Here is a 14,614-nt window from a genome sequence, read left to right as displayed (position 1 = left end):
TATTTGCTACTGCGAAGGTTTTAACACTATTACCCGTTAATCTGGACATAAAACCCTTTTTGTCCACCAGACTACAGAATATGAGGGACGTCAGAGGATTTCTTTGTGGCTAGGGATGATGAGACGGGGAGCAGATAAAGCCCTGCCCTCAGTGTTGGTTGAAGGTATTAGTGATCAATAGGGAAAGAATCGGGCTCGCTGACGGCCGATAAAAGGTTTATTGAAATATACGATAAGAGGCAGGCCACGCCATCAGCCCTTGATAAACAGCTTCCTGATATATTGCTGTCTTGTGCCGGAGGATGAGACTACACATCCGGATATGATGTAAAAGGACGAAGACTGACTATATAATGTTCTTGAGAATGTACGTATCCTCTTCTAGTTGGTGGATAATGTTTGTCAATCGGAACAATAGAAGTGTGAGGAAACTGGGGCACGTCAATATACATGAATACGGACCAGCCTACTATTATTGATGTATAAAGGTTATATTTTGATACTAAATTAAACGTAAAGTATCGCGCCATGATACCAAAGGTCAAGGAACGGATTTGGCTTTGAAAATGGTTCATACAGGAAGGATATGTCAAGGTGAATGATAAGTAGGATTTTACATGTTGGATGAGTTTATTTGGAGTTTTGTTGTCCATCATAGTGAATCGTCATCGATTAGAATAACTCATACACATTAAAAGGTATACCTAACTATACAATTGTCCAAGCCGGGTTAAATAACCAAAAACAAACACAAAAGTCCATCATACATATCTCAAATCAAACAGCAGTTACCGTTTGGTCAATATAGAGTTGATAATAGGTATTAAGTCTATGGTTTTAATAATTGAAAAATGTATTGATATTTGAAACGGTAGAAGTTCCATAGATTGTCTGGTTTTAGAGATATTTCTACTAATCCGTTGTCTGCGGCTATTTCAACCGCTCATGTGCCGTCTCGACTGGTGTATCCTAAATCAAACACATAACGTATAGTGTAAAATGTCAAGCAGCCATCATATAGCTAAAACGTACTTAAACTACAGAAGACTGCCCAGATCAGCTAGACACCTTTGTTTGATACGCGATCATATCTAAACGATATGATCACGTTGGTTGGAACCTCAACCGCCTCAAGGTTCGTGATGGAGATATTTCCCACGAACAGACATCGATTAGAGTTGTCAGAAGTCAGCTACACTCTATAGGTTACTCTTGGGCAAACAATGAAAAGTGCGAAACCGTCATTTTCTCCATATTGAGGATGTCAATAGTAATCTGAGGCTTTCTATTCCGATCTTGACAACTTTGGAACAATAACCTGAATTGCTCCGTGGTAATCGCACTCCATTCCAGCTACGTGTGACTAGCTCTCAGCATGCCACTATCACTGGCATGGTTTTAAATGAAATATACAATGCCGACTTTTGCAAACATGTTCTTTGAATATATTATAAGGGTTACTTTCATCCAAATGGGTTTTGAAGGAAATATGCAATGAATGTTTTTCAGCATTTTCAAATGAAATATACAATGGACACTTTCATCGGCGTGTTTGTAAATGAAATATACAATGGACATTTTCAACGGCATGTTTTTATATGAAATATACAATTGACACGTTCACCGGTATTTCTTTAAATGCAATATACAATGGACACTTTCATCGGTATGATTTTAAAGGAAATATACAATGGACACTTTCACCAGCATGTCTTTAAATGCAATATATAATGGGCACTTTCATCGGTATGTTTTTAAATGAAATGTACAATAGACAGTTTCAGCGGCATGTTTTTCAATGAAATATACAATTCACACTCTCAGTGGTATGTTTTACTGAAATATACCATGGACAATTTCTCCTGCATCTTGTTAAATAAAATAAACAATGGACGCATTCACCGCCATGTTTTTTAACTGAAATACAAAATGGACACTTTGATCTGCATGTTGTTAAATTAAATATACAATAGACACGTTTACTGGCATTTATTTCAGGTAATGTACAATGTGAAATTCGTCAGCAAAGTTGTTACATATATAGTTATGTTTAACAATTTTGATAATTGCATATCTTTATGTTCACCCCTGTACAATCGAATAACATTCGAATATATATTCCTAATTTGTCCCATTTCGCATTGCCGTAAAGCTTATATAACTGTTTTTTTACAGTTATCAATAATTCATTAAACGATAAATGCCTTATGTAAAGAGACATTATGAGACCTGAAACTGCGAGGAAGCTACTAAAATACCCATTCCTATTGACAAATTTATTTCTAATTACAAACATACATCCCAAATCCTGACAACCCAGTGTATTATGTGGCTATTTTCAATTAGATGCCTATTGGCATGTAAAACACGTTTCAATCGAAGAAACAATAAAGAAGGGGAACTCTTTTGTGAACAAACCATAAACGTTTCCACGCAGATGAAGAACAGTCCTCACAAGCTTTGTTTCACTCAATCACACTTATTAACCAATAAAGTGGCGTACGGCAAGGTGGCCAAAGCAGTACAGGCTCAATATATGTTCATATCCCGGGCAATTATAAATCAATGCGTAGCACGTGTGGATGGGTGATATATTTTGCATGTCTGGTGAGAAATTGATGATGATTAGTGAGATTTTATGATTCTCTGGCAGAGCAGATTACCCAGTGCTCCGGGAGTGCGGCAAAATGTGATGTTTATTGCTTCAGCAAGTTTAATTCATCATAAAATGCGATCAGAGGAGGAGGGTCATCTACTCCGCCTAAAATTGATTCTTTTGCAGAAATAAAAAGACAGTTATCAGGTTTTGTCTAAACTCTAGGGTTAGTCCGCTCCCTGTCACTGTTTTTAGGCTCGTTTGACCAACGACAACCAAGAATAGGGATGGAAGCTCAGATGAGACAAGGCCTATTTAATGCTTGACTGCTTTCAAATTGGCAGTGCCACCGCTTCAAGGAAGATATAGTTGCTCTTCGCATTTACTACAGCTGCAAACGTTGAGACACAAGAAGGCAGGGCTTGACTATTAATAATCAGTATCATTCGATACATGTAATTTTGGTTGAATATTACTTTCCTAGTACATGTTTTTGCTCCATCATCAACGCACCGATGTATGAAATATTCCATTAGTTAAAAAACACAGCCTGTTATCATTCAAAAAGCTTTCCAAATCCTTCCAAATCTTGAAATGAATTAAGCGAGGCTTGAAAATAACCAATAATCCACGGTGTTTAGGTGCGGGGATAACATGTGGAAATTAGAGATTTATTTCGAATAAAAATCTTGTTTGAAACTTCACATGATTGATAAGAAGTGTGTTCGTCATAATCCATCAACTAGCTTAACATTGTCCAAAACCTTGTGTCGAAAAGAACCACGATATTAAACGAACTCTTTGGCATTTCTGCCATACGATGTTTATGTTTATGTTGCTGGTTAGTGAGTGAGTGAGTGAGTTGGGTTTAACGCCGCTTTTAACAGTATTCCAGTTATATCGCGTCAGCTTAATGTGGGAGGAAAGCCCAAAGTGATGCAGGTCTCAGACGTTTACTACTTCGGTGAAACCCACGAGCACGGGTATGGTGCTGACAAACCGAGAGACATAATCGGGGCAAACCGGGATTCGAACCAATAATCATAGGTTTCTGGCATGCCCAAGGGACGCAACTCTGCACAGCGAATCGCGGCGCCCTAGACGACTGGGCCCCCCGTGCCCCCTGCTGGTTAGTTAGAAGTAGTAGTAGTAGTAGTAGTAGTAGTAGTAGTAGTAGTGGCTTGACATTTCTTCCATACGATTGTAAGGTTTCCTGTTGGCTAAAAAAAGTTAGACTTCTAGTTTATAAGAATATTGATTTCAAGGATTATTTTTATTTTTGAACAGAAATAATTGTAACCATGTTATTGTACTTACTAACGCCAAAACGACATCTATCTGTGTTTGTAGAAACCGAGAGAGGGTAGAACGCGGGGAAAAACTGAATTAATCGCCCTCAGGCGAAGACCTATGATGCATTAAAGGCCTAATTACATTTGCATGAAAAGAAATAAATCATTTCCTTGATTTCTTTTATGCAAACATATGCGCGTTAACTACCTGGCTGTTAGAATAGCCTGATTATGTTGCAATTGCTTGTTCCGATGTTATTGACATGTAAATTACACGTTTTCTTTGTGTCTACAGTAACACAAGAAACACTCCTCTTGTTTTGTAAGAAAACTAATGTTAGAGCACGTGTCCCTGTTGCATGTGATGTCGAAATCAGCAACTGTCAATGACCTCTTATGGCGCTGGATCTATTTCACTGAACAAATACTAAGTCTGCACTCAATTTCATGTTGATGAAATGCGTCTTTATCCAGGCATCTTATCCTGCGTGAGATAACTGCAATCTACAAGCTCTGCTGCAATCAACAGCTGCTATCAACAACATTAATCTGTACATTCTACACCAAAACCACTTAGAGTCTCGGCAATTGATTTTACGCTTGTCGATATCAGGGAGCTTTGCTTTGATAATTACAGGCAAATACCATGATCGAATGTTCGATTTTGCTATTGTCTCTGATACAGACACTAAAGATTAACACATTAAGGGTTAATAGATTGACGACACAGTTGTATTGCCCTGCATGACTGGTGTTCCATGACATTGCACTGAAAGGGTATGATTACCCAAAGTAGGCAACATTTCACAGACGTTCATACATATAGCAATTGAAATAATGATGAGGATGTCAATCATTTGGTCGTGACATGCATGTACATTTCAAGCGGAAATCTGTGCCTGTGTTCTGAACAGATTGTTGATTGTTCGTGTATTGGTTACAACACCAGTGAGTTATCGATTTTCACTGATCACATGAATCTGTATTGACATAACCTAGAGCTATTGGAAAATGTCAATGCTCCAGTTTTCGGTCAGAAACGGGTCAAATGAAAACTGACATTATTGACGTATTATAAAATCCAATAATGCTATGTCTTTGTCCAGAGAAAATTGAAGATAGGCTAAACCCAGAGGACAGAGCGTTCTCTAGTTTTACACGTTTTTCTTTGCACCTGAAATGGACACAAATTGTGAAGACCATTCGCCGTGAGTGAGTGAGTTTCTCACCGCTTTGATAACTGTACCAGGTTTAGTGAGGATAATAACAGTAAGCGCCATTAACCCATTTTATCATCCTAAACTGGCTCCGACAGGAAATATAGCTTGGATTAGATCAAGCGATATCTACACTGTAGATATCGCTGCAATGAAATGACATCACAATGCTTTGCAGACCATTGTGACGTCACTGGTTACCATGACGTCACAATCAAATGACATCACTAATGGCGCTGCTACTGAAGCTGTTAGCAGTACTTTTTACACTGAAGACACTGCTAATTACTGTCTACAAATTGAAAAAGTTGGAAGAATGGTGTTGGATGATAAATAAAATCTCACCCTCGTGTCTTTTGATATCAAATATATCAACACTCGTTGATAAAAGTGGCAAAAATCCTCGGCAAGCCTCGGAATGTTTCCACTTTTATCAACTCGTGTTGATATATTTGACATCAAAAGAGACTCGGGTGAGATTCTCAACGTAACCCAGTCGCTAAAAAACGAGCGATTCAAAACTCGGCCCCATAACATCAAGTGGACGATTTCAAAGAATGTATTTGGTAAACGTGCACTAAGTCATGCATACTAATTTCGTCTTCTTACTAACCGGATGTACATGACTTTTAATACGTCATTGTTCAACACTCTTCCACGTGAGTCATACCTAGGAACGCATAACCATGATATAGACGTATCTGCTTTCGACAAATATTAATATTTTACAACGTATGCGAGATTATAAAGTATGGATGAATATACGTGGTCTTTGTGTTCAGTTTCAAATTCTTCATTGTAGTCTAACTCCAATGCTCTGGCACTAACTAAAATAGTGTCGGGATAACACTGTAGATAACATATAAGACTTAGAAAAGATGCTCTGTTTAATATTACCATTGAATGTGGACGGATATCACCACGATATATTATAATGACGCACACCATTATTTAAATAGCTTTGCAATTCTGTATTTCGTGGTATATGAAGACTTCTAAAGCTAAATCGTCATGTTTCCTCATCAGATATTCTATAAATGTAGTTGTATTCCTTATTCCTATGTATAATATATATCAGGGCTATATATAATTATTTTAGCCATTGGGTATTACTCACAAGTTATCAATTGTATAGGGTATTGATAGTTTTTCTATATTCATTGGGTTTAGTCTAATGGGTATTTTACACCAATGAGTGGACGGTCTTTTTAGACTTCTGTTTTAAGTGACTACTAATTTGTATCTGTTTGTGTGCTGTCCCAAGTGTGTTTGGTTGGTTGGTTGGTTGGTTGTTTAACGCCGCACTCCACAATATTCCAGCTATAGGACGGCGGTCTGTCAATAATCGAGTCTGGACCAGACAATCCAGTGATTGATATCATGAGCATCGATCCACGCAATTGGGATCGATGACATGCATCAACCAAGTCAGCGAACCTGACCCCCATTAGTCGCCTCTTACGACAAGCATAGTCGCCTCCAAGTGTGTAATATGTCACGCAAACTCACAACAGCGATTTCCATGTCTAATTAACAACACGCAAGAGGTAGCGCCTTTTTGTGCATTGTCCACTGAAGGAGAGGTGTCTGTGGTGGCTGCACTTGGTCAGTAGATAAAGATCAGGGCCCCGTTCCACAAAGCGATCTTAGCGCTACAATGATCGTAAGCCTATGTTAAAGTATGGGACTTACGATCACCTTAGCGCTAAGATCGCTTTGTGGAACGGGGCCCAGTAAAGGAATAGATGCAGAAGTTGGAAAGGATACGCTGGGTAATAATGCAGAGATTGAAATTTGTTTTCATTACTTTACTTGTTTTGGTCATAGTGAATAAAAGTGACAAAACCTTTTCCATAATAGTAGGAAATTGTACGATCCGGGCGATATCATAAGCAAGTGTTTATGAATCAAGTCTGAAAGCATATATTAATCATCCAACACCACTCAATACCTAATTTAGTCAGCTTTTAGGACAAGCATGGGGTACCAGTAATCCCCGGCAGTAGTAGAAGCAAATAGTTCTGGTCACCCTTCAAAACCAATAATGCAATGGTGGTCATGGATTATATAACAATACAGTGGTATGAATTACCTACTTGGGTCTCTTAGTAAACTACAGTTATAACGAACTCAAAGGGACTACTAATTTTAGTTCGTTATAACCGTAATTCGTTATAAGCACATATACAGTATAACTACAGCAAATAGTCGGAACTAAAAAGTTAGTTCGTTATATCCGTTAGTTCGTTATAAGCGTGTTCGTTATAACCGTAGTTTACTGTATATCCAAGGATTATTCCATCTAGACTCCCGACCAAGAGTACAACTGCCCTCTTACTTCTTGCATCCACAATTGCCATGTTTGACATATTCTACCGTCATGTGGATTGAAACACGCGTTTTGGAATGTTTTCCAACTCTGTTGTTGACCAATACGTCGGATTCCTTTACTTTCTTTAATGTGATCCATTCGTGATATGTCCACAAATGTTTGTGCCCTCTACGCCCAGTGGAATCTGGAACCCTCCAAATATTCATGATCCCTTCCTTTTTCGTGCAGTATATATGTATACACTGGCTTATCTGAAGTTAACTGAATATGTTCATTTTCAGGTTTCAACGTGAACCACCTTGACATTGCCCCGCGGTACGCCAGTATCTTGATGGGGCTCTCCAACAGCGTGGGGACGCTATCGGGGATGTTGTGCCCGATTGTCGTGCAGTACGTCACAAAGGGCCAGGACAAGTCTCCTGCAGAGGTACGTCAGACCAGATCGACAGTTCCTCTGTTTGCTCAAACTGGGATTCTGTGGTGTGTTCAAACACCAATCAGCCTCAGTCCACCAATGTAAATAGGGGAACGTGATCTGACCTTGTACTATTATGGAGACCACTGCAAAGCTATCCACAGGAAACTAACAGGGCATTGTTTCTTTCTTGGGGCGATTTTGGCAAACGTTGATGCTTTATGTGACATATTGTTCCATTGATATAGCCTTTCATCACTCCAGGCTGGTTTACGGGAGATATTGCCGCAATGAAATTGCATCACAATGCTTTGCAGGTCATTGTGATGTCTTCGGTTGACGTCACAATCAAATGACATCACGAATTTCTCTGCCACCGAAGCTGGTTAGCTGTACTGTTTACACTCAAGACACATGTTATTACTGTTTACAAACTGAAAAAAAGTTGGAAAGATGAATTTGAGTGATAAATAGAATCTCACCCTTGTGTCTTTAGACATCAAATATATCCACTTCATAGATAAAAGTTTAAAAAAATATATGGCAAGCATGAGAGTCTTAAACTGTTATCAACTCGTGTTGATATGTTTGATATCCAAAGACACACGGGTGAAATTCTCTATTTACGTTCAGCAGAAATAAAATACATCTTGATTAATCAAATTTGAGTTGACAGTTGTCAGTTTTTGGATGAAATGAATTTTAATTTGCTGGGACTGCCAGTTTGAACGAGCCTAGCCCCCTTTAATTGTAATCATTCAAGAATTGTGGACAACAAAATGTGTGCTTTCAAGCAAGGGAACATTATATGTAGAATATGGTACAACCATATTTTTTCATAACTTCTAGTCACATACATGTAATTCGTCAGCAAAGTGGGGACAAATCATTTAACAGAACAAAAAGTATCCAGCTTAAGTTGGATGCAAATTCGGTTCGAGAGTTTTCATCGCACAGTACCGTACAAATATCAGATAATGATGTTATCTACAGAGAAACTTTTCGACATAACGGTATGTTCAAAATATCAATAATACAAACTGCAGTGCGCACTGTCACGAGCTCAGATATACTACAAGTGGAACAATAACTTGATTAGGCCACATGTGCTGCAACTGTTACCGGAACATGGCCACGTAATTAAATTTAAAACATCCAAAGTGTAAAAACGTCGAGAAATTTGTCTCGCATCAATGAGATGAGTTTCCCAGGGGACGAAACAGAGGATTTGGGAGTTACATGAAATAGTTGCTTTCAGGTTGTCGGTATGAACATGTGCAAAATAATTAAGGTCGATATGTTTCAATTTCAATAACATGTTGTTTCTTGAAGGAGTATCAGTTTAGCGTTTTGGTGCATTTGAATACTTCGAGACGATAAATTGTTCAAAAGAATTTTCTCGACAGCCGAGAGGCAAAAGTATTCAAAAAGTATATTGCTCTTTATAGATAGCACAACTTTCGTTGTTATAACTTTTGGACTTCGAAATTCATACTGTGAATGCTTGAACTTACTAAAGGATGTTACCAATAGCACTGAAAGAAAGAAATTGAAATCCCTAAGTCACCACCGTCTTCAATGATACTACAGTATCAAAAATGAAATTATGAATTATGTTTTAAATTTTTATAACGGGTTTTATAATTGTTGGTATGTTGTTGCAGGCGGCTCAGGAATGGCAGACGGTGTTCTTGATTGCCAGCATCATACACTTCTGCGGAGTCGTGTTCTACGCAATCTTTGCCTCCGGAGAAAAACAGCCTTGGGCAGACCCTCCAGCTGAGGAGACCTGGCGCCCAGAACACACCCTGACTGACGACGGGAATGCATGGAAATACCAAACCTACGGTTCTACAACTCATGGATATGAGGGGGAAGTGAACACTGCCTGCAATGGGGGTCCCGTACCCCCTCCTTATAGTCCCGTGTATGAGACTAAGGAGCAACTCGTTCAGAAGGAACAGAGAGATCGCTATATGGCTGATGGAAATGAACGAGATTTCTAAAGTAGTAGATGATTTCATTTGTCATTTTATTCCACATCGTAGGTCATAGGAATATTGGCATGCGCTGTAGGTCGAAGGACTTAAGGGAAGATTAAATTTCAAGTAATGGATACTGGTTCAAGGTCATGTCAGGAACAGCATGGCAGGTTGAAAAGGATCTGGCTGGGTGACTGTCGGTATAGTAATCGAGGGTTGTTCATTTCATTAGGTGTAACTGAATCATACGTTCACGATACGAGATTGATGGTGTCCTTGTGCAAACAGTGTGGATAACGAAGCTTGGCAACAAAAACATCGAACAATAACAATCCAGGGAATTCACAGCAATGAAAGAAGGGGATGGATTTTGGTCCAATCCAATCACGATCCCAGTACGAGAGTCGGCCAACATGCCCGAGAATATGATTAGGCCAAACACAACTCTGCAGAAAATCAAATTTGTACGACAAGAAGATGCTTTAAACCACATCATGATAAATCATCATCGACCATGCTCGTCAAATGAAAAATGTGATCACGTGACTATCCAAGATGGCGGTTATCGGGATCAGGTGGCCGCCGTAGTTGCGTATCTCCTATTAACGTCTATTTTCCGAGAGACAAGCTTTCTTTGGACATCTTACATGGCCGCTCTAATCACACTTTCTAATTCAATTTACCCAAATCGCTCTGGGTAATATCTTTGAGCAACTGTATAACCCAATGGCTAATGTTTTCCCTCTGGCCAGATGCCCGAATATAAAATGGGATTGGACCTCAACACGGTCCAGGATTGAGTTGATTACATTTTGAGCTAAATTTGATGACGGTGGAAGAAAGAGAACGCACATTTCAAGTTGAGGGTTGTAAATTAGGTTAGGAAGAGTTATCTAGCTGTTTCCACAGAGAAAGGGGAGAACTGATCATGTGTCTACGACCAAAATCAATACTCAGTGGTAACATATACTGTAGGCCGGTATAAATGGAATAGGGAACATCAAAAATATGGAATGACAAGGAAAGGGAAATGAGTAGTATTCAGACCAATGAAGTTACGTTTGTATTGCTAATAATTGTTGATTTTTAAAATGCTGAATTTCGTTTAATGAATTTGATTATAAGTGTTACTTGTGATTTCGCTTCAGGTGTTTGTGATAATGTTTCTTAGGTAGAAAACAAACTTTTAATGTACAATTGGATTAATTTGATATGAAATATTTATTCAAGCGAGACAGCGGTTTCTTTCTATTTGTTGAACTGTTAATTGATTTAGATTTGATTCATTTAGAAATACTGTGATTGAGATATATGGATTATTATTATACTGCAACATTTAGAACATGAAACAATTTCATCAGTACTTAAACGCTTTTCAGTATATGCTGGCGGGTATAATTTCAATTTAAAGTTTCCTTTTCAGATATTTACGTCAGATATAAAATATCTAACGCATACAAAATTCAAGAACATTTATATATTTGATTAACTAACACTTATAATTGATCTCTTAAAAAAGGAATCTTTTATGTAAATAACATGTATGTACATAATGATTTTGAGCGGCAAGCTGACTCATAATCGTAAACATGTTGAGTTTAAATTGTTTGAATATTTATTAGGGGTTTGTACCAAGCTACAAGTGATTTCTTTGTGTCTTACGCGTATTCTAATCTGTGATATTAAACTTATCCCTTCAACTGCATAAAGATATACACTGTCTACGATGCAGATATATGTACTGTTTTCTTCGTGTTACCTCCTCAAAATCAATCCAGGTTGTTTTGAAATGCAAAAAGCAAATTTCAAAATTACAATTTCAAAGTCTATTTACAAAAGTATTAACGAAATATATTTCATGGTTGTGTTTAGAAATTAAATCACGTCTTGATCTGTTGCATTAGTAGTTGTGTTTGTATGATAGTAAATGGATAGATCTATTAGCACCTGTGTAGATGACAAATTTGAATGTACCATGTTCTATTTGAATATCCATCATGATAGATAAAAAGAATACCATCGTCATTTTTTCACAATGTTTTGTTACACGCTTCATAGGCTGTGGTGAGAATGGCGATGTGAGAGCAGTATAACCACCTTCTCTATACTTCTTCTATCATAGATGTTTCATGTGGAAATACTCACCCATATTAGGTAGCTGTTGATGTATATTGCAGATTCATTCATGTCAATCACTATGTGTAAATATTGTTAGCATACATAGCTATTACCTCCTTGTTAATAATACAACCCGATTGATGAGTTGTTTGCAAACGATACTTTGAAGTAGTAGAAAGGGCGCAAGTAAATAAACCAACAAGAGCAATTAAATTGGTAAATAAACCAATTGGCATGACATGTTGATATCTGTTTTCCTTTCATGTCCAGATCGTTATTGTGTCACGCATGGGCAGTTAGTCTCCCGATCAGAGTCATCAATATCAATCACGGTGATATTTAACATTGTTTACAGAGTGACACGAAATAAATCCTGAACAGGCAACAGTCACATCTTCAGGCTCTGTATGGAGGACTGTATGACACGAAAGCAATCACATTTCATCCGCTGCAACTCACATTTCGAAAGTTATAATACAAAAACATTGAACATTATACAGAATAAAATCACGATATAGATTAATTATGGTCAGAAAAGACCTGCAAAACCTTTAGCTATTGACCTTCAACAGTCACATGAGCGTTTGACATGAGTGAGTGAGTGAGTTGGGTTTAACGCCGCTTTTAACAGTATTCCAGTTATATCACGGCGTGTCAGCTTAATGTGGGAGGAAAGCCCGAAGTGATGCAGGTCGTTGACATGAAATAACATAAGATATTGCAACGGAATTTCTTGCAACGTTAACATAGGTTATTGGAACTTTATAATAAATGTCTTAAACAGTAACATGAATAGAGGCTAGGATACCTCGTATCATTTACTATTTGAGATTCATAATACGTTTATAACGAACTCGCTTATAACCAACTGACGGATATAACGAACTGGTTTGTTTTTGTATGCTGTACATATGCCTATAACGAACTACGGTAATAACGAACTAGAACTAGTGGTCCCTTTGAGTTCGTTATAACCGTAGTTTACTTAATACATAAAACGCCAACGCCAGAAAAACCCAGACTCGATAATAAACATATGCTAACGATATTAAGCAATCGCACAATGGACACGTTTTTAGCAGAGATATCCTATGATTATGGAAATGTTTTTGTCAATGTTTTTTAAATTAATAAGACAGTAACATAACAGAATGACATGCAATACTAAGCCTAGAGATACACAGTTAAAACTGATGACAGACTGTGCCAAGAAACAAGCATAAAGTGCTATATGAGATTATTAGCAACGTGAAAATCAGAGATTGACAAACATCAGTGATATAAGAGATGTTTTATTAACAAGGATATCAGCGAGTGATCAGCAGCAATGATATAAGATATTGGTTTGGTTTGTTTGTTGTTTAACGCCACACTCAGCAATATTCCAGCTATATGACGGCGGTGATATAAGATGTTGATTAGTAACGTTCATGTCAGAGACTGACACGCATCGGTGATACAAGACATTTGTTTGCAACAGGGTTACGTTATCAGAGTTTGACTAGCAACAAAAAATTAAGAGATTGACAAGTAATGTATCGAAAGGAGAGTCACTTACAACAGTGTCAGGAGATATTGACTAGCAGCAGTTGACCAGCAACATGCCAGAGATTTACTAGCTAGAAAGGTATCAGAGAGTGACCAACAACGGATATGTCGCATATTGGCTAAGGCAACAGTGATACCTGAGATTGACTGTCATCAGATCTATAAGATTTGACTACTACTATGTATTCGATATTGACTCGCAAGAGTGATTGATTAGCAACAGATCTATGAAAGATTTACATGCTACAGTGACAGTCCAGCAATAGGTGAGGTGAGGTGAAATTGGGTTTAACGTCGCGTCCAAGATTATTGCGCTGATATAGCGACGTGCATGAACGTGTATGTGTGTGTGTGGCTGCTTGTACTAGTCCGGACTGATGCCGGTGCAGGCACATTGAGATATCATGCCGCAGTTTAACATGGATACCCCACTCAGACACAGTATACTGACTCCGAGCCGACCAGTCCTTGTTTAAGCCCTTTAATGCCGAGCGCCAGACAGGGTAACAACAAGTACCACGGTCTAGCTATAAGAGATTGCTAGCTAAAGATGTATAAAAGACTGACCGGCAAAGGACGTGTGAGAGAATGACTAGCTTCTTTAAACATGAGATTAACCAGCTACAATGATATCATATATTGACTAGCAATACATGTGTGTGAGATTGACTTGCAACAGTGATATCAGAGATTGACTAGCAGCAATGCCACAATAGATTGACTAGCAACTTGATATGAGAGATTGACTATCTACTGTGCATATAGCTTGACCAGCAACTTCCCAACTGGTGTGTAGATTGCAATATAAGATATCGTTTGGCAACGGTGATACAATTTTGGATTGACTAGTAATTGTAATATCATACTTAGACAAGCAACAGTGATGTATGAGATTGACTTGCAACAGAGATCTAAGAGACTGACCAGTAACGGTGATAAAAATATAGATTGACTAGCAACGGTGATATGATACAAAGACTAGAAACTAAACTAAACTGACTAGCAACTGTGATATAAGATATTGACTAGCAACAGTCGTATAAGAGATTGGCTAGCAACAGTAATATAAGAGATTGACTAGCAAAATGGCCAAGTGATTGACTAGCAACGCTAA

At 38.0% G+C, this 14,614-nt stretch overlaps 1 protein-coding gene across 1 annotated transcript in view; it reads left to right on the top strand.

The window, feature by feature from the left end:
* Positions 1-12,190, top strand: part of LOC124135443 (vesicular glutamate transporter 2-like) — a 71,776-nt gene extending 59,586 nt beyond the window's left edge. Inside the window, exons 11-12 of the mRNA XM_046500772.2 lie at positions 7,719-7,864; positions 9,517-12,190. Of these exons, the coding sequence (XP_046356728.2) occupies positions 7,719-7,864; positions 9,517-9,858 (488 nt within the window). The 3' untranslated portion in view covers positions 9,859-12,190. The remainder of the gene's footprint in view (positions 1-7,718; positions 7,865-9,516) is intronic.
* The last annotated feature ends 2,424 nt before the right edge of the window (positions 12,191-14,614 follow it).

This window comes from Haliotis rufescens, unplaced genomic scaffold (genome assembly GCF_023055435.1).
Source record: "Haliotis rufescens isolate VD_foot unplaced genomic scaffold, xgHalRufe1.0.p SCAF_6, whole genome shotgun sequence".
NCBI classification, from domain to species: Eukaryota; Metazoa; Mollusca; class Gastropoda; order Lepetellida; family Haliotidae; genus Haliotis; species Haliotis rufescens.
The sequence above is the reverse complement of the archived record's forward strand: the minus strand, read 5'-3'. Positions and strand labels throughout refer to the sequence as shown.